This window comes from Rattus norvegicus, chromosome 11 (genome assembly GCF_021556685.1).
Source record: "Rattus norvegicus strain SHRSP/BbbUtx chromosome 11, alternate assembly SHRSP_T2T, whole genome shotgun sequence".
NCBI lineage: Eukaryota > Metazoa > Chordata > Mammalia > Rodentia > Muridae > Rattus > Rattus norvegicus.
In genome coordinates this window covers 65,369,409-65,394,375 of record NC_141544.1, presented here as the reverse complement: position 1 = coordinate 65,394,375, position 24,967 = coordinate 65,369,409, and the positions used below count along the sequence as shown (strand labels likewise).

The following is a 24,967-nucleotide window of genomic DNA, read 5'->3' as shown; positions in this document are numbered from 1 at the left end:
ATGTGTGTTCTTTTGTGACTGTGTTACCTCACTCAGGATGATATTTTCTAGTTCCATCCATTTGCCTAACAATTTCATGTAGTCATTGTTTTTAATAGCTGAGTAGAACTCCACTATGTAAATGTACCATATTTTCTGTATCCATTCCTCTGTTGAAGGATATCTGGGTTCTTTCCAGCTTTTGGCTATTATAAATAAGGCTGCTATGAACATAGTGGTGCATTTGTCCTTGTTATATGTTGGAGCATTTTTTGGGTGTATACCCTGGAGTGGTATAATTGGGACCTCAGGTAGTACTATGTCCAATTTTCTATTGTACTGAGCATGCAGACCCCAATGGAGAAATTAAAGAAAAGACTGAAGGAGCTGAAAGAGTTTGCAATACCATAGGAAGAACAACAATATCAACCAACTAGACCAGACCAGAGCTCCCAGGGACTAAACCACCAACCAATGAGTACACATAAAGGGACTCATGGCTCCAGCCACATATGTAGCAGAGGATGGCATTGTCCAGCTTCAATAGGAGGAAAAGTCCTTGGTCCTGTGAAGGCTCGTTTCCCCAGTGTAGGGGAATGCCAGGGTGTTGAGGTGGGAGTGGGTGGGAAGCAGTGGGAGGTTCCTCACAGAAGCAGAAGAAGGGGGGATGGGAGAGGGGGGGAAGGGGATAACATTTGAAATGTAAATACAAGAAAATGAAAAAAACCGAAAAAATATTGACTGGGTTTATCTATGCAAAACTTCACTAATAACTGCAGAGCTGTGACAGGTGGTGGACATTTAGTCAGATAATTTCTCCTAATGGATATGCAAGCAAGCATTCTCTGTTGTAAACTTATATTTCAATTTATGATTTGATTTTTTGTGTGAACTTATGGTGATCTTTTTAACATGTGATCATGTATTCTGAAAAATCTTAGCAGGTGAAGACAAAAAAAAAAAGGAAAAAAAATTTTTTCCCTTCCCAGGAGAGAAGAATTTTCTACACCCCCCTCAACCCTACTTAGTATCTTTTCCCATTTTTTTTAAAAGATAGATTTCATTGGAACTTTTTACAATTTAGTAATAAATGCTATGCTCACTTTTCAAAGTGTCCCTTTTTTTCTTGAGACTTTAGACTAGCAGGCTGAAAGTTAGAGCCATGCAATTTCTGCTGAGATAGAACAAAAGCAACAGTACTTAATCCTCTGCTGTTAGGCTACAGATGCTAATCACCTAAGCCAGCAAGCAGCCTTTCACCCTGAGAAAAAGCAAGGAAGTTTTTAGGATATTTTTAGACGTTATCATCAGCGTTTCAGTACAGTTAGAGAACTAGAACACCTCGAGGCCCTCAGACTTCAAAGCCACACCAGAGTCCTACTCTGTGCACTTCACCACTACCCTCTCCAGGCGGAGAGGCTCCCAACAGTCAACCCTGACTGGAGGTAGCAACAACAGGGGCTGAAGCCCTACACCTTCTGCTTCCTGCCCTCAGAGAAAGAGTGACCACCTACCCACCTCATGCTCCTTCATCCTCACTCTCTGTCAGTACGGATTGTAAATCCACAATCTAGTGATATTAGAGTATTTTTATAAGCATGTGATTTTTCTCTATGTATGTGAATCTTCTACAGTTCATTTCATTAATATTTTAATTTTCTGTGTGCAGATACTTTTTACCTCTGTGCCTTACTTATTGCTAGGTAATTTGTTTTATGATACAGTAATAAATGGAATTGTTTTCTTAGTTTCTCTCTTTTCCTTGTTCCATTAATCTATTTATGTAACTGTTCTGATTGTGTTCATTAAAACTCATTATTTTATACATCGGGTAGAGTAACCTCACGTTTAGTTTTAATTATTGTCTGTATTCCAAGGACCAATTTTCAGCCCATCTACAGTTTTGAAGATTAAACCATTTTGTTAGAGGCTGCATTCACACATTATTAGTAGAAGTAGAAATAAAGTCTTAAATCTTTCTGCTTATTCTATTGGATGCAGTGTTAGAAACGACACAACTTTTAGGTCTAAGTTATGGTTATTACCTTTTGTTCCTATCAATATCAAACCCCTTGAGTTTAGATAAAAAGAATCCATCCAAGTTTCCTCTGCAAATCCTAATCATACAGGATTAGAAACTATTTTTCTAGAATCTTTTGCAAGCTTGAGCTTTAAGGCAGTTTGCAAACTTACGGCAGTAAACATTTACAATCTTTTGGTTGTAAAAATCATGTGTTTTCAGTCTGCGTGGCTCTGAAGGTTCTCTAACAGCATGTGCTTTCCGTGCTGTTAGGAAAGCACCTTCTCACACCGAGTTTCAAAGTCCATAAGGCTTTCTGGGTCTAAGTGTTCTTCTCTTAGTACCATGTCATAAATTTCTTGAGCGTTCTTTATTCTTCTTCAAAGCTCTCCTTCTCTTTTGGCTTAATGTGTTGCTGAAGCTAACCAGTGTTAGTTTAGTTTTATTTTTTTTTTAAATTTTATTATTTTTACAATCCAATCGTTACTCCCGTCCTGGTCCACCCTCCTACAGTTTCTCATCCCATTCCTCCTGCCAGTCTCCAAAAGGATGACCCTACCCGCCTTGCCAGGCCTTCCCACTCCCTGTGGCCTCAAGTCTTCTCCCACTGAGGCCAGACAAGGCAGTCCTCTGCTATATATGTGCTGGGGGCCTCATATCAGCTGCCTGGTTGGTGGCTCAGTGTCTGAGAGATATCAGGGGTCCAGGTTAGTTGAGACTTCTGGTCTTCCTGTGGGGTTTTCCTCCTCTTCAGCTTCTTCTAGCCTTTCTTACTGATTAAGTTTGTTGCTTCCAAGACTTCTGTTTAGTGACTTCTTTCTCTTTGTGAAAATTCTCATGAATTATTTTCTTAATTTTACTAAATTCTCCTGTATCTCACTGACTTCTCCTGGAGTATTTTGAATTCTCCTTTAGGAATTTAATAGAGTCCCTTGTCATTGGGCTGCATTTTTGGCTGTTTTATTTTTTTTCATTGTTATGACAAAATAATTGAGCTAAGTTATTTATAAAGAGGAAATATTTATTTTAGTACACAGCTTCAGATGCTTCAGTCCATAATTAGTTTTGTTGTCTCAGGCCGTGAAGCTGGGTGATAAATCAAGATAAGTAGCTATTGTAAATGGCACTGTTCAAATCATGGAAAGCGAAAGGCAGATGTAAGAGTTTCATCATCCCACATGACCTGACTTTGTTGATTCTGTGTCTAGGAATATATACAGTTCTTCTAGACTATCATATGTTTGCTTCATAAATGTTCACAGCAGTCTTTTATAACCCTTTACAAGTTTTTTGAGGGGTCATTTGTGGCATTTTCTATTTTACTTATAATTTTATTGGCATTCATTCTTATTTTTTTTATAGTCTGCCCTAACTTTTTCTTTCTTTCTTCAATTATACTCTAGGGATGCCCTTGCTTTGATCCAAGAGAACATAAGAGCTTTCATTGCTGTGAAGACTTGGCCCTGGATGGGGCTCTTCTTTAAGGTCAAGCCCCTTGCTAAGTCTGTAGGAGCTGGAGAAGAGATAGCTGGCCTGAAGGAGGAGTGTGCACAGCTACAAAAATCTTTGGAGACTTCAGAATCCCAGAGGGAGGAGCTGAAAACAAAGCAAGTCTCCCTTGTCCAAGAAAGGAATGATCTACTTCTTCAGCTGCAGGCCGTGAGTGCTGCCCACCCCTTCCTTATAGCTAGCTTTCAATTTGGCTAAGTAGTTCCATCCACACTGCTGACTTAAGAAAAATATCAGAAGCATGCACTAGCTTTTCTAAAAACACCGTTAAGTGCTTATTTAAACAGAGACCGTGGAAACACATAAACAAAAAATTTGTATCAAAACGAAGTGGTTTTATTGGTAGTACATCTTACAAAACGAGTAAACCTGGGCTGGGGAGAGGCTCAGTTGATAAAGCACTTGTCCCAAGTGTGAGGACAGGGGTTTATACACCTATAGCCTATGAAAAAGCTTAGCAAGTGGAGTGGCCACCAGTATCTTCAGAATAAATTCAGAACACTGAGTTGGGAGATCCCTCTGGCAAATTGTTTAGTTATTTTAACTGATTTATGATATCTTGGTTCAGCTGAGAGACCCTGCCTTAATTGTTAAGACAAAGAACCATCCAGAAATTAGCACGTAATATTAGCTCCTGACCTCCACATATGTGTATGTATATGTGCATGCATATATATGTGTCTACTACACTGATAAATACATGAAAAACAAGAAGAAAGAGGAAGAGAAGAAAACATGTTGGGGCTGGAGAGATGGCTCAGTGGTTAAGAGCACTGACTGCTCTTCCAGAGGTCCTGAGTTCAAATCCCAGCAACCACATGGTGGCCCACAACCATCTGTAATGCTCATATAAAAATAAGTAAATAAATCTTAAAAAAGAAAAAGAAAACATGTCAAATTACCAATGGGTGTTTGTGCATAATATCATATGGGGCCAGGAAGACCTAGATCTTTGATTCTGAGTCTTTCTTACTCAGTGACTCAGGTTGACCTGGAACTTACTATGCAACACAAGCTGGCCTTGAATTCATGGCATTCCTCCTACATCGACCTTCTGAGTCCAAGGTTACAGAAATGACCATCACATCCTACTCTTGTTGGATCTTAACTGACAGTGACTCATTAGCAAGTCAGTAAATTGGACTTTAGTAGGTCGCACAGAAGCCTAACATATATATTCTGCATAATACAACTCATATTTCCTCAACTTTCTCTTCCTGCTTCCTCCCCATAGCCCCAGTCATTACTAATGAGTTGAGTTCTTTGAAGATCCTTCTCAACCTTGATGTAGTAACAAACACAGCCGTGAGGAGAAAATGAAGTGAAGATACTAAGGCCTTATTCTCGGATTTTGTAATTAAGTAGAGGATACGTGAATCTAGAGAACCTGAATATATGATCTTGATTTTGCCAGGGCCTGAAAGAGGCCATGCGCATTCCTGCTGAGGTTTCTTCTGCTCCTGTAACACGTACACTTGAGTTCCTAAATTCCCATTCTGGGCACACCAGTCTTCACATTTAATCTGACACATATATACAATTTCCAGTCCCCTCCCACATTCTTTCTCTATAGTCCTTTGGGTTACCATGACCCCAAATACCCTCAAGAGCAGGGATGCAATTTTACTTTTATTAAGCTCTCTGCAAAACACGGTACTAGGTTGAATAATCCTGGGTTCGAAAACAATTATGTGTAGTTTATTTTGAAGTTCTTGCTACTTAAATCTACTGAACGCAAAACTAACTGAAAACAAATGTAAATAATTACTTTCAGAAAGAGACAATTTATTATTTTGTTTGGGGATGTTATTTGCCAATGTAGTCAATAGGCTATATCATAAGTAACACTTTACATCAAGACTGACATTTCTGAAGTGTATTAAGCAGAGCAGTTATTCTAGAACTTTATTGCACGCCAGCCACTTTTATTAACAATAAGAATACCTGGTTCCCATTCCAAATCTACTTGTTGATCTGTACTTTTAAGAAAAAAAATGGCACTTTGTATCAGTTTTAGAAGAGACCTAATATATCACCTACTTTTCCATTGCTGTGATAGAATACCTCTGACCAAGAGAAACTCTGGGGGAGAAAAGGTCCATTTTGGCTTACAGTTCCAGGGAGGAATAAAGTTCATCACTTCAGGGAAAGCAAATAGGAGCGTGAGGCAATCTCAGGACCCAGGATGTTGGCTGATCACATTTTATCCACACATTATAAGCAGAAAGGCAGGGCAGGAACTGGAAGCCATACACTAAACCCCCAAAGTCTCTAGACATACTTTTGCTTCCTAAAGGTTCCACAGCCTTCCCAAACAACACCATTAACTAGGGACCAAGTGTTTGAACACATGAGCCTATGAGAGACATTACTCTTCCAAACCACATACCTAGCCTTCAGTTCCTATCTTAGAGGTCTAAAATGGTCTGTGACACTCGGGGAAAAGGGAGCCTGTATAAGGGAGTAGTGAGCACAGAGTTGAGAAACATTTTAAAGGCCATAGTGGGTGACACTGAAAACATATGGAAGGAAATTCCAGAGAAACCACATGAGTCTGTTTGAGGTCATGTGATAACTGAAAATACATGTTAAAACCTCTATAAGATATTTTATCATCATTTATTTTTTAAAGGTACAGATAAACAAAATGGTACAAAAGGACAAAGGTATTTTCAATCCATTACTTACACTACAACACAACTAAGGCAACAATGTACCAATTTACAGTGGTTCCATGCGAGAGAATATGAACAGAAGAAAAGTTCTCCGATCTGCTAAACCGCCATGAAATTGCCAAGGCACCCCTCCCCTATCTTTAGTGAAGGGAGAAGTAATGGTCAGTTGACTGTCCTCTTTCAGTGTTGAGTGTTAGGGTCCGTTCACAGACTGGATGGACAGTAGAAAATAGCTGTTCTTCTTGTCAGCCTGAGATGGGAAGACCAGATGTTCTCAATATTTCCCAAACACTGGAAGCTTCTCTGTTTGTTTTGACATTTACTAAGTACCCTGGTAATGCTTTCTAAATTGGCCCCATGCTTTGAATCTTCAGCAAAGTTTTAAGTTTATTATTTTCTCTCTCTCCATATGTCTGCTTTGAGCCCTATTTGTTTAGATGGAGTTGTCAAGAGAGGAGTTACAAAGAATTCAAAAAAACCTAGATTTATATCTGTATGCTGCTTTTTAATCTTCTTAACTGACGTAACTTGGGTGTTGTAAATGAATAGTTAATAAATTCCAAAACTGTCATTTCAGTTAAGATGCATAGGAAGTTTAAAGATGAAATATGAAGCTTATGGTAGAAGTGGCTTACTTTAACTATATTTAGATACCTGAGACAATTCACTTAGGAATAGAAAAATGTTTCTTTTAACTTAGTTTTAGGGGTTCCAGTCAATGCTCAGAAGACCTACTGCCTCTGGGCTTCTGCTGGGGGGGTTGGGTGAAAGTATCAGGGAGCTCAAGTAGAACAGTGAAATAAAAGACAAATGGGCTTATTGATTGCTCTCAGGAGAATGGCTTTGGTGACCCAAGGGTCTTTCATTAGACTCTACCTAAAGTTCTAGCTAATAGCTCCTACCTAGCTTACATCTCTATTGCTGTGAAAAACACCAACCAAAAGCAACTTGGAGGAGTGAAGGTTTTTTCTTCAGAGTACTCAGAAGTCTTTCTGGCCCAGAGCTTCAAATTCTGTCCATAATCCTTTTCCCCCAAAACATGATCAGGTCTATCGCAGCAAGACCAAACTCCAGATACCAGTCTTGCTTCTGGTTTGCTTTTTTGTGGCAATAATGAAACATTGAGCCAAGTCAACTTGAGGAAGGAAAGAGAATTTATTGTGTCTTAGAGGAAAGAGCCCATCAGCAAGGGAGTCAAGGCTGGAGGTAAAGGTAAGATAGAACTAAAGCCAAAAGCATGGAGGAATGCTGCCATGTGCTTGCTCTCATCCTCAACTACTTTCACAGTATCCCATTAAACAGATTAGTTATTTACCTATTCATCTATAATTTATTATATGTTATGAGTGATATATATATATATATATATATAAAACATGCACGTGGTGCATATATATATATGTTTACCACGTGCATGTCTGGTGCTCATGAAGTCAAGACGAGAGCATTGGATCCCCTGGTATTGGAGTTAGAGCCAGTTGTGAGCTGTCATTGGGCTCTGAAAACTGAATGTGGGTCCTCCGCAAGAACAGATATCTACTCCTCCCGTGTCTTGCAATAGTTTCTCCCTCTTTCCCATAATGATCCCTAAACCTTGGGAGGAGTGTGATAAAGATGTTCCATTTATAGATGAGCCCTTCAGTCTCTTACAAATTGTAGGTGTCTGCATTAACACATACAGCAAGAAGGAATTTCTCTGATGAAGGCCGAGAGGGGCATTAGTTTATGGGTACAAAGAATTTAGGGGAAAGTTTGTGACTATATTCATTTAGCAAAATAACAGTACTAGGCTCTCCCTTGGTGCCTATGATCTGGCCAGCAACGGGTGTTTGGCCTAGTTAATGACACCAGGTAGGGGTTACATCTTGTGGAATGGGCTTTAAATCCAACCAGAAACTGGTTGGTTTTTCACATAGTATTTGTGCCAGTGTTGTACTGTTTGGCTATAGCTTTCCAAACCAGTGACTCTTAGTGGTCTTACAGCTGGGCAAGACTGTAGATGACCTTTCTTTCTCTAGTAGTATTCATAGAACCTTCCAGCAGCCTTTCATCTTTACTTGATATACAACATAGGAATAATAGAAAACAGTGGTATTTGGTGACTACATTTGAGAGTATAAAAAAAATAAGCAGAACTTATGTTCTATGTGCATAATTTGTGAAATTCGCTGCTGGCAGAATCACTGAAGCAGAAATTCTAGTTGGAATTAATAGTAAAAGTTAATGACTTGTAAATAAATTTATGAGTTCTAAATTTAACCTAAGCATTAAAATGTATTACTTAGCCCAGTTTATAGAAATGTATACTAAACAAAATACATCAGAGCATTTATAATGTTATAAATATTACATTGTGCAATATCTCTTACATAATATTCTAAGCAGTTGTCAGTCAATGGGCCCACACCAGTACTTCTAGGTACTTGATTTAAATAGCATACTTTTTGCTTTTGGAAGCATGCTGATTCTCTTAGGCCACCAGGTTTCTATTAAGTGCCTTAGAAGAGCTCACTTATTCTACTAGATAGGCTTGAAATTTAAAAGCCTCTTCCAAACACAAACAACATCTCTACTTTTCAACAACAGGGTTAGGAATCTGGAAATGTTATTTCAGCTGCCCATGAAAGGTAGGGAAAAGTCCTGGGCAGAGGGCAGGCAATTATCTCCTTACTGTGTTAAGCAGCACTGTCGCCCAGCTAGTGAATGACTCCTATTTGCTGGCAACAATTTTCTCCTCATCCCTGGTGGCAGGAACAAGAAACCCTGGCAAATTCTGAAGAGCTGTGTGAATCACTGATTAAATCCAAGATAGAACTGGAAGCCAAAATCAAGGAGCTCTCCAGGCGGGTGGAGGAAGAAGAGGAGATAAATTCTGAGCTGACTGCCAGGGGCCGGAAACTGGAAGACGAATGTTCTGAGTTGAAGAAGGAAATCTATGACCTGGAAGCAATATTGGCGAAGTCAGAGAAGGCGAAGTGTGCCGCGGAGCACAAGGTACTCATTCTGTGGTGTTAGGAAGACTTGATTCTTTGGAACCACAAGTGTCCTGTTTATCACCACAGTGGCCTGCAAACTTATAGTGATAGGATCCAAGATCATCAAAAAGGAAAGGGTCTGATGAATTGTATTGTTCCTACTCAGACTTCTGCTTTGAATGCATGGGATCCCTTTAATGTACTGAATGAACTATTATTATTGCACCTAAATGCAATAGCGAGAACTGTTTTCATTGGGTCTCTGAGCATCACGTTTGGAATGGGAATGAAAAGAGTAGCCTTTGCTAAAAGGTAATGTGGGATATTTCTAAATCCCCAGCTTTAGCAATGACTCTGAGTCTGACCTTGAAGCCACCTCCTTAATTCCAGTTAAAGACTTTGGCTTTTCGCTTTAGCTATGGACTTTAGTTTGTGTGTCTACACATGGGGACTGATTAGTGAGGAGTCTGAGTGAAACCTTTGACAAGTAGCTAATCTCCAAGATGAAACTGTCCTTTGCAGATGATTCCACATTCGGTTTTGTATTGCTTCCCACTGGGGAAGCAAACTTTTACCTTCACATGTACTGTTTGCTGGAACTTTTCTTGAACTGCTACACTATGGGGACACCAAGGCATGAGGTGTCAGCTCATGTTCCCCCAGATCCTCAACAGAACTTTAAATTATGACTAATGATATCATTATTATACAGACATAAACTCCAAAAATAGCTTACAAGTTGTGGTTTGGTGATCAGAATATTCTACTTCCTGATCATGGTAGATTAAGGATTCACTTAGTTTTGTGGGAAAAATTGAATTTAGACATTTGTACATGGTATTGATGACATCAAATATTCCATGAGTATTTTGAGATATGAGAGAGAGAGAGAGAGAGAGAGAGAGAGAGAGAGAGAGAGAGAGAGAGAGAGAGAGAGAGAGAGATGTCCTTGGTGCTACACCAGCTTTCCAGGGCTGGCTCTAAGGAAGCCAGATTTGCCGTCTTCCTGCAGGTGAGGAACCTGACTGAGGAGGTGCACTCTCTACATGAGGACGTCAGTAAACTCACCAGAGCCATGCAGGCTGCTCAGGAGGCCCAGCAGCAGACCCAGGAGCATCTGCACATAGAGGAGGAGAAACTCAGCAACGTGAGCAAAGTAAATCAGAAGCTCAGCCAACAAGTTGATGCGGTGAGCAGCAGGGGCCTGTCTGTCTCCATACATGTGTTACATATGTGTACTGATCAGCAGTGGTCTGTCTCTTTCCATACATATGTTATATATGTGCAGTGACCAGCAGTAGGCTGTCTGTCTGTCTGTCTCTCTATATATGTTACATACATGTAGTGATCAAAAGTAGGCTGTCTCTCTGTCTCCATACATATGTTACATATATGCGTGAACAGCAATGGGCTGGTCAGCAGTCTGTCTTTATACATAGGCATCTCTAATTGTTACTTAGTTAATTTATCCTAAGAGTTGCATGAAAACTCAGTAACACAATGAACTCCTTTTATTATTTACCAATAGAGTACTGTTTTATTCTTTCTATCTATTATTTGTTTGTTTATTTTTTGTTTTTTTTCATAACCCAGTATGTCTAGAAACTCATTCTATAGACCAGGTTAGTCTCAAACCCAGAGATCTATCTGTCTCTGCCTTCCAAGTGCTGTGATTAAAGTCATGTGCCACCATGCATAGATGATAGATGTTTTATTTTACACACACACACACACACACACACACACACACACACACACACATACACACACACAGAGTGAGGTTAAGCATACTTAAATGCAGGCTTAGCATTTAATTTCTGGAAAATGAGAAAAAACATTGAAGTAATTAATAAAAAGTAATGTCTTTCATTGATTGGTTCTTCCCCAGGGTTCTTGGGAAGTTTACTATGTTTAATTGTGTGTGTGTGTGTGTGTGTGTGTGTGTGTGTATGTGTGTGTATGTCTGTGTGTGTGTGTGTGTGTGTGTCTGTGTGTCTGTGTGTGTGTGTGTGTCTATGTGGAGCATGCTAAATTTATGTAGATTCCACCAAGGACCAGAAAATGGTATCAAACCCCTGTAGCTAGAATTACAGGTGGATTTAAACCACCACACATGGTGTTGTAAATTGAACTCAAGTCTTATGGAAGAATAGAAAATGTTCTTAATCACTAAGCCACCTCTCCAGCCTGAGGACTTGTTTAGTAAAAGTGGTGGTTGGTTAAAGACCATGTTGTCTTCATGAGTGTGCTAAGGCGAATTTTCTATAAAAAAAGGTTATAAGTCCAAGTAGTCTTCTGTGATACATTCTTGAAACATTCTTGTCAGACTCTAAAGGAGATGTGTTCTGCCAAGTACTCCACAAAATTAGAAGTTTAGGCCAGCTTTTTAAATTTATTTTTTATTTTTGTCTCATATATTACATCCTGGCTACAGCTACCCCTTCCTCTATTCCCCCACACACATCCTCTCTGCCCCATATTAACTCCTCCATTGAAAGGAAGGGAGAAAGAAAAAGAGCAGTCCTCCCATGGATATCCACCTGACATGGCCTAACAAGAGACAATAAGATTGGCAAAATCCTCATATCGTGGCTGGCCATGGCAGCCCAAAAGAAAGAAAAGGATCCTAAGCACAAACAAAGTAATCAGAAACATTCCTCACTCCATTGTTGGAGCCCCACAGGAACTCCAAGTTAATCATAAGGTACATGCAGAAGACCTAATTCAGACCCATGGAGGGTCAACGTTTGTTGCTTTAGTTTCTGTGAGAATCTATGAACCCTGTTTAGTTGTTTCTGGGGGTCATGTTCTCATCTACTTTGGCTCCTACAATCCTTCCTCTCCCTCTTCTTCCACGTTCTGCTGGCTCCACCCCATATTTGGCTTTGGGTCTCTTGATCTGCTCTCATCAGTTGCTGGGTGACGTATATATCCACAGTTCTTCCTTTACCCACGATGACAGAGTATATGCAACCATTCTCTCACTAATTTGTATAGATTGGTTTCTACAAAACTGCTGACAAGAATCCTTTGGCTTTTGCATTCATCTACTTTTTCTCTATCACTTGTTACTTGTTTTTTTGTTCTATTTCTGTTTTCCCTGTCTTACACAACCTTAATGTAAGAAATTACAGGACAAACACATGCATACTCTTTGGTAGCCCAGTCCATTTCAGGTGCTTTCGTTCACTTACATAGACTTCAAACTCATCAACAACAGTGACCAGTTTCCAGAAGTGATCACTTCTGGAGACTCGGAGCTCTGAAATCAAAATACAGGCCGATGTTACGTCGGGTGAAGACATACTCTATTGTTCAGAAATTACTTCTTTTTGCCTTGTCCTTACATGATGTCAGTTATGATGAACTATACTTAGATATTTTCTATCAGAGCTCTGTCCTTTTGAACTATATACTCCAAAGGACCTTTTCTCCTTTGCTATCACTTTGGACTTTAGGATTTTATCATATTCTAGGGAACACATACATCTATTTTTACAACATCTGTAATTTGTCTACTTTTAGTTTTCATTTTAACACATACCTTCAAGAAGCAGCCCTTTCAGCATACCTTGAATTTCACATATTTTTACTAGTTATGAGAAACTGTTAAAACCTACCAACAAACAGAGGATAGTACTTTGATTCCTAGCTTCCTATTAAACCAGCTTTTCTAGCACTGTTATTGACATGAACCGAGACAGTTGGAATGTGCCAAGAAGTTTTGTAGAATGTCAGAATATGACAAATGCTATAGACTAAATGAAGGCAGGAAGTATAAAAGGAGGTGGGGAAAGTATCTTGCTATATGAGTCTTAGGCTGCGAATACTCATGGATACTTACACAGAGACCCACTGCTTGCTGTAGCTCTAGAAAGCAGAACATTTGGGTTTTGAAGACGCACCTGTGACTAAATGGGACTTATCCATCTAGGAAGTGAACCTACAGGTGAAAATGTGAGATACCTTTCACAGGAAGCAATCAAATGGGCAAACTGGCCACTCACTATTGGTTGCCATTCTAGGATGGACCTTATCTATAGTCTGTAGAGCTTTCACCCATTATTGATTTCTCAATTTTCTTTGTAACCTACTGATGTGTGTAATTTTTACTTAACTCCTTAACCTTTTAAAATGAGGCTGATTGAGTGATTTATTTGATTTTTGTGTTCTGGTGGTGCACATTAATGCATAGTACACAAGTAGATGTCAGATTATAATTTGAGAGTTGATTCTTTCTTTCTAGCACATGGATCCTGGGGGTCAAACTCAGGTCTTTAGATTTGTCTCAGCAGACTTCGCTGAGCCCTGTTTGGACCCCCCAAAACGCTTCTATGCACCATTTGCAAAATTTGTTCTTCCGCTTTTCCGAATGTGGTTAATGTTAACACCTGCAATAAATATAAACTCTGCCTTCCATTTGATTAAACAGTCTTTCTTTCTGTCAGTTGGAAGGAGACCTTGAACGGGAGAGGAAAGCCAGAATGAAGTGTGAGAGGGAGAAGCACAAGCTGGAGGGCGAGTTAAAGCTGAACCAGGAGGGTGCTGAGAACCTGGAGAGCAGCCGGCAACAGCTGATAGAGCAGCTGAGGAAGTGAGCACCTTTCAACTAACTACCAAGGGATTCTGGAAAAATCTCAACACTGGGAGGAACAGGGCTCTCATTTCCTTTAGCAACAGGTTTCTAGGTCAGAGCCAGATATCTCAAGACCCAAGACAGTGACTAGAAGCTTGCAAAGTGGAGTGTTTTTATTTGATGGGCTCTATTATACAGTAGCAAAAATAGAGTAAAGACATAATCTATAAGATATAACAGTGCAGGGGAATATGGGGGAGCAATAAGGAGAATGTATACGGGGGAATGCCTGTATGGGGGAGGGGTAGGGGTAGGGGAGGGGATGGGGGCTTATGGACAGGAAACCAGGAAGGGGAATAACCTTTGAGATGTAAGTAAAGAAATATGTCTAATAAAAAATTTAAAAAGAAGATATAACAGAAAGAATCCACCTAGACGATGAGAATTTTGAAAGGTATAAGGTATATGAGAGGTGAATTATGGCTATCCAGGTCTACAAAAAGTGGTTGGTTTCTTTTACTTGTGATAAGGCCAGTGGTAACATGAACATGCCAAAATCCTAACCGTCATGTGAAGTCTAGAAAGCTGTGTGGTCACTTAAATAATATCACCTTTCTTTGTCTTATACACCTTCATTATTATTTTGTTGGGTCTTTATTTGTAAAATATGTAAATATTGATTCTTAAAACCTAAAATTGTAATTACATGAAGTGATAAAAATTATGGAAAATTTCGCTAAGTTCCCTTGAATTCTTTGTGCCACATGGAACTGATGAGAAAATGGCTTCCTGTTTATATCTGTTGGTTGGTGAAATATATTTTAACACTTTGTATCTTTTGTTTCCTAGCCTTTTTTTTTTTTTTTTGGATAATGCTTAAAGTTTTAGATTCTCTTAAAGTTTTAGATTCTACCAAAGAAGAGGGAAAAGGCAAGTTTAAAATACAAGGTTAAAGAATCTATCAAACATAGTTAGACATAGATAGAGAACATATCAAAATTGGGGTCCATAGTTTGAAAAATAGTCAGGCAAGCAGCTTGAGTTTCTGGCTTTGTTTGCATGTGTGCCTTGATCTCAAGCCTGCTCTTGGTGAAACCTGACTAATTCTTTATTCCTAATTTATTACACTTGACATGTGTCTGGGATAACCTTAAGAGTTTAATTAAACAGTATGCTAGAAGATGATGACAGGGTTCTCTTTGCTGTCAGTGTTGAGAATTATGTCAGTTTGGCAAAGTGAAGATTATGCTCTGTGCCTTTGTAGGCTGTAGGCCAGAGTTTGAAAATGTTTAATTTGTGTCATAAACTTATAAAGCAATCCCTGTGAAGGACCATGTAGAAGCATGTCCCTTACATTATGTAGCTCTGGTTATGCTATATATTTGTACATAAAATTCATTCAATATTACAGATTCTACAGTAAAGAAAAGGAAAGTATTTCTAGTATTACACAGATGTGTGCACGCATGTGCGTGTGCATATGTGTGAACACGTACACACACACACACACACACACACACACACACATTTGTTGAGTACCCAGAAAAAAGTTCAGAAAGATACACATGAAACATGTGATCACGGTTTGTAGAAAGAGCCCAGGATCTATGTAATACTCATGAAGACTTCAGTTGTAGATGTAATGGTTAGAGTTTTACACCAGGAACTCGTATGTTATTTCATAATTTTAAAGTATATAAATATATATTATTATTCTGACAGATTACCTTTGTCACACTTCTTGAAACAGGAAAGAATTTGAAATGGGTCAGATGAATTCAAAAGTGGAGAATGAGAAGAACCTGGTGTCTCAGCTTCAGAAGACGGTGAAAGAGCTCCAGGTAACCAGTTATAAGACATCTCTGTACATACACCAGCATTTAGATCCATGAATGCTGGCACTCCACAACCCATACCCTTAGCCAGCTATAGACAGAGGGAGTAAAGAGTAGCAATTAAGAAGGCAAGTGGAATCCTACCAATGTATGACCCTGCAGGGATAATTACCTTTTAAGCTTAAATTCCTTTCTACTAGGAATAATAACAAGTAGGTTGTTCTTTGAACTTTTGTTATGGACTATACTTTGTGCTAAATTCCAACCACATAATTTTTAACACATTAATCTTAACACCATTGAGTTCAAATTATTAAATCCAACAAGATATTTACATGAGAAAAACAGTAGATGACCCATTGTGCCATTAGTTTAGTGTTTTAACTTTTATGGTTAGAAAGCAATTAATTTAAAATTCAGTAGATTCTGTAGCTATTCATAAACCAAAAGCATTATTTGATAATGGATAGCAATTTGGAAGTTTTAGACGAAGTGGTTATTTTACACTACATCACCATGTTATAAGGCAATTAAAAAACACTGTTATGGCTATACACATATGCGTCTATGATGTTACATATATATCCATATAAATGTTTTTATGTCGCATTAACATCTCAATAATGCTTCCTTTGCTTCTTATCATCTGGGATATTTTGAGCCTGATAAGAAAACCATTCTCATTGTGAATATGCTGTATTTTCAGAAACAACATTAAGCACCAAGAATCATAATTTCTGGGCATATCTTCAAATGACACTTAACTTTACCCAAAATAAAATAAAACTGTCAATTCATCCAAAAGAAACATTTTTGTACCTTAACGACTCTCTGAAGTTTATTTATAAAGAAATGCTTCTGATGGTTTTGAGCCAAGCACAGTATTTTTTGAGATATTTCAAATTCAATAACCACTTAACAGGAGCTGCATTTACTTGTAGGTAGAAATTAAAGCTTTTTAAGTACTTCCCAGGAGACACCTTGGATACAAAACTGGTAAATTAGTTAGCTGGTATGACCTAGAGAAATAGCTTTCTCTAAGCCACTTTATTTAATGTAAAGAAAAACATTTTCTAAATAATCTTCTCCACTAACCTGAACCTAATTACCCAAGACATTATTAATGTACATCACTGCACTGGATACACTGGCTCTATGATTGTTTCCAGAACGTTTTACCACTGCACTAGAAGGTCCAGAGTTCTGAGAAATTTATCAGTACTTTTGTTTACTAATACCCCTGTCTATAATAGTATCTTAGACCACTGAGACCACTGTCCCTTCACTTTAGTAGTTCCCATTCCTTCACCAATTCTAATTCATCACTGAGAATCTACTACTTGGAATCTGAAAACTAAGAAGACAATGGAGTAACTTGGCCTGACATGTGTGTAGGGTTGAGTAGATGCTGTTTCTTAAGGGCAAGTTGCTTAAATGGGTGTTTATTCTGTGGTCAGAATTTTGAAATCTTTAGTTATTAAGATGGTTAAACAAATTGCAGATGGAAACATTTTTTTTGCATACATGAGTCACTATGTTATATATTTGTAAGCTACCTTTAAAATTTGTTCTTGGCATATGAAAGAAGTTCCTTTAAAATGTTTCTTTTTATGAGAAACCTGTTTCTTTTTTATTGAAAATAGATTTTGTTTATCCAATATATTTTCCTCACAGTTTCCCTTCCTCCAAATCCTTCCAGATCCTTCTCACATACCTACCGCACCTTTCTTTTTTGAGGGGGGCTCTTTTAGTAAGAATCTTCCTCCATGTGCATAATTTAATGATGCTGGCTATAATGTAAGGCCGGGGGAATCTGGAAGTACTAAAAATGTAATTATGCTCCTTGTATTGATTTGGAGAAAAATCACTTCATTTCAAGGTGTTCAATTTCCTTTAGTTATAAATTAGCAATGAAAAATGTCATGTTTGCTTTTTAAGATGAGACAAAAATTAATGTGATAACCTTGTTGCACATAGAAATATGTTACAAGTAATTATTACATGTCAACATTATTTATTCCCCCAGACTCAAATATTAAATTTGAAGGAGGAGCTGGAAAGCGAAAGGACCATTAGAGCCAAGGTGGAAAGAGAGAGAGGTGACCTCGCTCAAGACCTAGAAGATTTGAATGAGAGGCTGGAGGAGGCAGGGGGGACCAGTTTGGCTCAGATGGAGATAACTAGGCAACAGGAAGCAAGATTTCAGAAGCTTCGCCATGACATGGAAGAGACCACACGACACTTTGAGGCAACTTCTGTCTCTCTGAAAAGGAGACATGCAGAGAACGTGGCTGAGCTTGAGGGCCAGGTAGAACATTTACAGCAGGTCAGGCAAGTGCTCGATCAAGAGAAGAGTGACCTGCAGCTTCAAGTGGATGACCTCCTGACACGTGTTGATCAGATGGCCAGAGCTAAGGTAGACACGTCTAAACTTTCCTTACAGACATCGCGACACGGAAGTAGCAGAGGAGGGAAAGGCAGAGAAAAATCAGATTAATTGAAAATGTTTACTAATGGATAGTGTAAGTTTTTCCTTCGCAGTATTGAAGGGATTAAACATGCCTGCTTCACAGGATGATAGCCCCAGCCACCTTGGGATAGCTAAACTTTGAGACAGGGTCTCGTCAAGTTGCCTAGAATGGACTGTAGCTCAGAAGGGCTTTGAAATTGCAACTGGCCTGAAGTCATGGTTGCCCGGGCAACTCTCCTAGCCATTCCAAATTATAGAGAATCAAAATTTTCAGCTGTAGCAAAGCTCCTACTGTCCTGTCTGAACTTCAAAGCTCTTCAAAACACACTTTTAATTTAAGGTGGGATATATCAACATTCGCATAGTTCTTGTATTGTGGTCCTATATAGTTAATAACGTGTGGATGTCATCAAAGAGTGCATGTTGAATTGTTGGTCTGAGCCACATATGGGATGGCAGGAGAGAAAAGCATTGGCATGCAGGCAACAGGCACTCAGAATATCCCCCAGCAGTGAGTCCTGAAGTCCAATATGCAATATAGGCTTCCTCTTTGAACTGCTTGGCACTGGAGGTCTTCACATTTCTGGACTTGTAGATGAAGCAACAAATATGAGGGCAATGTAATAGCTATTCTAATTGGTCATACAATGAAATATGCTTATATTCATGAACACGATGGTTCCTGAAAGCTAGCAAATATATAAACAAATGAAGAATTTGTTCATCTTTAGAAGCCGCTGAAAAGATCAGATAACTGCTGGTTGCAACTCAAATTGCAATAAAACATTCATGCTATTTTTTCTCTCCAAGTGGGATGTGTGTACAGCTAATCACCTGCTCATTCCGTACATCCCTTCGACCTAACTTTATTTCCCCAGCCTTTTCTGGAAGTGTTCTCTTAAGTGGTTCTCTCAAAGATCCCTAATGGCCTTATTTTCAACAAATCGGCACGTGTAAAACCAAGCCCACCACCTTCACCTGCAGTAGGGCGTTCATTCCCTTTGTGCATTTCTGCCTCCGGCATCCAGTTCTTCCAACCAGCCTGGCTCTGTGCCTCAATCGCTTGCTTCTTCTGCCTTCTTTGTTTTCCATGTCATGACTGCAACAAGTCAACGCTTCATTGTCTTTCTGCCCCACCCCCACCCCTGCCCCATTCTCACGTTGGTCTCTCTTACCTTGCAGCTGGACTATTTTGGTTCCCTAAATTATTGTTTTTGTTTTAATATTTTACTATTCCAATCCATCCTATACAGTATCTATATCATTCTTTTCTAAACTATGAATTTACGGAATTATACCTCCACTGACAGATGAACACCACCTATCTGCTTTCAGAGTAAAACATGGACTCCGTTGCCACCAGTTCTAGATTTCACTAATTTGAGTTATTTTCATTTAAATATAAAGGTTTGTCTTTCACCAAAGTATCACTTTTCTCATCATATTCTCTCTCTCCCTCTTCTTCTCCCTCTCTCCCTCTTTATTTTGTTTTCATTTTGTTTTGAGATGGGCTCTCATCATGTAACTGGCTGGCCTGAAACTCATTTACTCACTATGTAGACCAGGCCTTGAACTCATAGGGATCCACCTGCCTCAGCCTCCCAAGTACTTTGATTAAAAGTGTGTGCCACCTCACCCAGCCATCAGTTTTTCTACATTAATTTCTTCTCTGGAATACTCAAATTCTTTTTTCTGTTTTAAAATCTTCCCTGTTCTAGAAATCTAGTCGCACTTTGGGAATCTTTCCTGCACTGTTGTAATTCAAAGTTTTTTAAACATTCTTTTTTTTTTTTTTTTTTTTTTTTTTTTTTTTTTTTTTTTTTTAGAAATTTGAAGTCTTTATTGAACCAATTGCATGTTAGGTTACAAAGCTATTTCACTTTTCCAAAATGCTGTTTCTCTTTGTAGACCAATCTGGCCACAAAAGGCTACCTGGCTAAGTATTAGCCAGAAACTTCTAAATCCCAGTGTGATCTTCTTGTGGCATTTTTCCAACAAATAATGCAGACCAAATCACAAGATGGCCACCTCACTGGTCACATGGTCCTTAGGTTAATGAGCAGAGGCTGACAGGCTGTCTCCTCACTCTTCCAAGAACCGCCCCCAAGTGCACACTGCAGAAGGAAAGTTTGTTTTGAATACCACAGGACAGAAGGACAGGCAGCTCATAACTCCAGTGGAAAAACATATAGGAGAGCTGAGTGGCAACAGCAGGCACTGTGATAACCTGGGCTGTCAAAGTCTCTCCGTTACTCTGGCATGCAGTTTTTAAACATTCTTAAAGAAAAGCTTCTCTAAAGCAGAAACTAAGTCTTTTTTTTTTAATTTCAAATGTTATTCCCCTTCAGTTTCCCCTCCACTAGGCCCTCTTCCCTCCCTGCTGCCTCTATGAGGGTGCTCCCCCACTCCTGCCTCAGTAGCCTTGCGTGAAACTAAGTCTTATTTTGTTCATATTTACAATGATTTGTACACTCTCTGCAGTCGCTGGCATTAGCATCCACATATGCCTTTTGCTCAAAGTGTCACATTTAGGCAGAAGAGATTGGCTTCATCTCCTAATTAGATGCACACAAGCACATGGCCACATTCTTTTGATGCTTTGACTAGTTTTGATAATACATATTGATTCTGGGGCTGACAAAATGGCTCTCTAGGTAAAGGTGCTTGCTGCCAATCCTGGTGACTTGAGTACAGTCTCTGGGGCCCACATACTGGAAGAAGAGAACTGACGCCGGCAAGCTGTTCTCTGACCTCCAGATGACTTCTGTGGCAGTTGTGCCTATGTGTGCACACAGGCATGTACACACACACATGCATGTACACACATGCATGTACACACACTCACACATACATGTACATACACAATTTAAATTGTGTTCACTCTTAAAGGCATAAATATTATGCTGAACTTTTATCTGAGTTGTTTTCCTAAGTTATAATAGAAAGACTGGCATTGCTCAAAGGAGGCTAAAGCATTTTCAAATTCCGATAGAGAGCCCCGGGGCAATTGAGATGTGATAAAAAATTCTCACACAGCACCAGATCCGGGCTACCCTTCAACAAGATCTATGTCTAGCACCAGTTTCCAGGTTATTTCCCAACAAGCCCGCCCCTGACACTTCACTTCCTAGCAACCACCAATCAGGAGAAAAGCAGAAGTGAAGTTTATGGTTTGGCTCCCAGCACCAGCCAATTATGTTAAAGGCCATAATGCATCCGCAATGAGATGTGTACCACCCCCTTCTTGCCTCTATAAATGCTTTCCTGAAACTGTTCCCTCCCGTTCTCCTGCATCAGAGACAGTGTCGCGGCTCAAGCTCCAGCTTGAATAAAGAGACCCTAATGCGATTGCATGGGGGGAGAAAAGGAGAATTAAGATGAACGTGCGTCCCATTAGCTTCTTCTTTCTCCAAATCAAAATGTATTATTTGTCTTTAGGTTTTAATTGAAGTTCTTTTCAAGCTGTAATTCTTTTGCAAGATATATTTCTGTGCAGGCAACTATTAGATACACATCCATACGGTCTATTGCAAATCCTGATTATAAAGCGCTTTATTAATTAAAATACCACACTACTCACAGGTACCCAGCATGTGAAGCTGTGCCTAAAGGAAACAGGTTTTTGTCTTCCCAGGTGGGTTGATAACTTGCAAGTAGGTACAGCTCAGCAATATGTCATCACAGGATGTTTCCTAAAACACTACCACACTGTGGCTCATTTTCTTGCCTTTCCCAGTGAGGTATCATTTATTCATTTATATATATATATATATATATATATATATATATATATACATACACATATATATGTGTGTGTGTATATGTATATATATGTATTGTGTATATATGCATATATATGTGTATATATGTGTATATATGCATATGTGTATATATGTGTATGTATATTCTATGTATGTATAAAGTCATCTTTTACTCCTTTAAGACAGATATATAATGCAGTATACCTCAAGGTATGACCAGAAGTGCATCTTACAACCCTCTATGCTCTTCTTAAAAGCATAATATCTTTCATACTCAGTAATATCTTATTTCTCACAAATCAGCACATATAAATCCAAATCCACCACCTCCTCCTGAAGCAGATGTTTCCCTTGGCACTTCTTTCTCTCTGGAACCTGCTTCTTTCCTGGTCCCTTATTTGGTTAGAGTAATTTCTCATTGGAGATTTAAAATAGTTTATATGGTAAAGCATTTATCTGGTCTTCTAAGTGACCCAGACTTTGGACAGCCTGTATCAATTAGTACATCTAGTGATTTAATATTTAACATCGCCTTTATGATTAGTTCTTCATATGATAGATGCCTAAGAATTCAATATTTTATGTTTTCTTTCTAATTATATTCACACAGACGATTTTAGTTCAAATCTGACACTTACCCTTCTGAATGTGGGCAGGATATTAAGCCTCTGGGATACTGTTTTTTTTTTCATAAAATAAAGCCGTCTTCAACTTCTGAGGGATATCGTGAGGAAAGAAACAATGCACCAACTGTAATTATCAAAATCACTTTTGAATATGAGAGGAAAATGTTCCACATTTAAAAGACATTTTGTAATAGCAGGTGACCCCCAAATGGTTACATTAATCATGATTCCATCTTCTTTCATTGTTTGTGGTGTGTGGATAATTAAACACATCTGGCATTTAACATTAATGCTGTGGCTACCCTTATGCTGGTGGTATTGTATGAGAATCTGGTCATTGATTCTCTACCAGACTTGGCTTACCAATTACCAACAAGCCTGTGTAGATACTGTAGAGTATCCATAAGCTGGAACTTTATGGTATTCTCTGTCAGCCCCCCAATAGGCATGTGCTGGAATTCTCCTCCTCCTCCTCCTCTCCCTCCTCCTCCTCTTCCCTCCCCTCCCCTCTCTCCCCCTCCTCCTCCTCCTGCTCCTCTTCTTCCTGCTTCTTTGTCTTTGCTAATCTGGGGATGATATTCTATCATTGTAATAAAACCAATACTTGGAATCTATTTTATGAGGAAAGTTTAAATATGACCAGTAGATATACTAGTCAACCTCTTACTAAGCTCTACAATAGTTTAAATGTTTAGGCATGTGTTAAGTACCTATTTTATGCTAGGTATACATTTGGAGGTATAAGAGGGTACACGCTAGTAATTGGTTGTGGGAAGCTTAGACTACTCCTTAGCATAAGCTTAAAGAGAGCAATCTCCAACAAAACAGAAGCTCCAGCTACAAATGTCTAAGGGTTTTGTTGGCTCAGAAGTTTCCCACTGTTTTTTGGGCGCCTCGAGATTTGGCTGGTCTTAACCATTAGTAGTTCATAACAACTAAGCTAACATTGCAACCCTCAAGTTTACCGTCATCTTTCACCACCTCCCTGCGTCTCGGGGTTTCCTCAAATGCCAGAGTAAATCATCTCTCATCTCCTTATTTAATTTCTACAGTCCTCTCTCTTTAGAGAGATAATGCATTTCTGTGATTGTTACAGATTGAAATTTAACATAATATAAAGAGGCTATTGAACTTTACTGTACATTACTTTATTTAACTTCTACTCCAGCTATTTTTGCTGTTATTTACTGTCGTCAGTAGGTAAGGCAGAAGAGTTTCACAAAACAAAATAAAACAAAAGAACAACAAAACCCCACCATTTAAAGTGTATAGAACCATAGAGCACACCAACATAGTTTATCATTTTTAATCATATAAAGCATGAGAGTGTAAGCTGCAGTTACTTCTGAGGTAGTCACCACACTTCGATCTTGCATTTACTCCTCTCTGAGGGTCTTGAGAATTGAAATGACTTGCGTGAGTTTCCAGAATGTGACAAGAACATGGTGCCTGGATGTGATTAGACTTGTTACTTATATCAGGGAGGAGTAGAAAGGCTGATGTATTCCTTTGACTGAGCATGAAAAGCGAATTCAGAGAAGTTAGAGTTCGAAACTGCAATGTTAGCAGCATTGTCTTGAGCCTCAGCCCTCTTGATGAGAGGGTACAGGTCTTTACATGGATGTACTGAGCTATTGAAGCTCAGATCTGTCCAGGTTCTTCTCTTAACCCTGCTCACCCTACTAGATTTTCTTCTATGCCCTTCCCCTTCCTATCCATCCTTTTTTTCTTGCCTTTTCTCCTCTAATGCAGTTAAGTTTTATTCTAGGAAATCAATAATCTAAGAATGAGCAGAACATTTATCCCCAAGAAACACAGCTTATTGGAAGAGACAGATGAATATTTAATACAGTATCATTATATCATTATATCTGACACTACATTGCCGTGTGACATGCTGCCTTTTCTAGAAGACTGTAGAATTCTAGAGAGGCTCTGAGAATCCAGGGAGTTGGATTTGAGGACCAAGAAGCTTTGGGCTTTTCAAGGTGCTTAATTTAAAATATACATTTTCCTGATGCTGGCTGTGGTCTTTACTCCAGAAGCAGAAGTCATATAGGTCTTGCAGAAAGCATTGCCATCCTTCCTATGTAGCTGATTTATTGTGGCCCTTCTATGCCAAGACTAACCCTTCTTTTGCAACTCACAGGCAAATGCTGAGAAACTCTGTGGTCTGTATGAGAGGCGCCTGAATGAAGCAAACACAAAACTGGATGAGGCGACTCAGTTAGCAAAGGATCTGACGTCACAGAGGACAAAGCTTCAGAACGAGAGTGGTGGGTAGACGTGTGGCTGCCTCTCCTGGGAGTAATTCTCCAACCCAAGAGATTCAGACTTACTGCTTAAGATCGGTTCTTTTAGAGTTTCCTTCTGTGTCTGGGAAAGGTTCGTTGTCCTGGTTTTGCTAGCATGTGGACTCCTGGGTGTTCTCTAAATGTAAACAGTGTTTGTGTAGGAGTCGCTGTCATGGTTCTGAAAGTCAATAAGCAGTAATGGCAATCACTTAGAAGGACCATAATTAATTTATCTCATGAAATCTTT

General features: G+C 39.0%; 1 protein-coding gene and 1 pseudogene across 1 annotated transcript in view; one reads left to right on the top strand and one right to left on the bottom strand.

Annotated features, from left to right (window-relative positions):
• Myh15 (myosin, heavy chain 15) overlaps nucleotides 1-24,967 on the top strand; it is a 141,357-nt gene that overhangs the window by 68,988 nt on the left and 47,402 nt on the right. The window contains exons 22-28 of the mRNA NM_001446751.1: nucleotides 3,403-3,658; nucleotides 8,935-9,177; nucleotides 10,171-10,347; nucleotides 13,607-13,752; nucleotides 15,485-15,575; nucleotides 17,596-17,985; nucleotides 24,576-24,702. Of these exons, the coding sequence (NP_001433680.1) occupies nucleotides 3,403-3,658; nucleotides 8,935-9,177; nucleotides 10,171-10,347; nucleotides 13,607-13,752; nucleotides 15,485-15,575; nucleotides 17,596-17,985; nucleotides 24,576-24,702 (1,430 nt within the window). The remainder of the gene's footprint in view (nucleotides 1-3,402; nucleotides 3,659-8,934; nucleotides 9,178-10,170; nucleotides 10,348-13,606; nucleotides 13,753-15,484; nucleotides 15,576-17,595; nucleotides 17,986-24,575; nucleotides 24,703-24,967) is intronic.
• LOC120095735 (small nucleolar RNA SNORA44) lies at nucleotides 20,224-20,331 on the bottom strand (annotated as a pseudogene).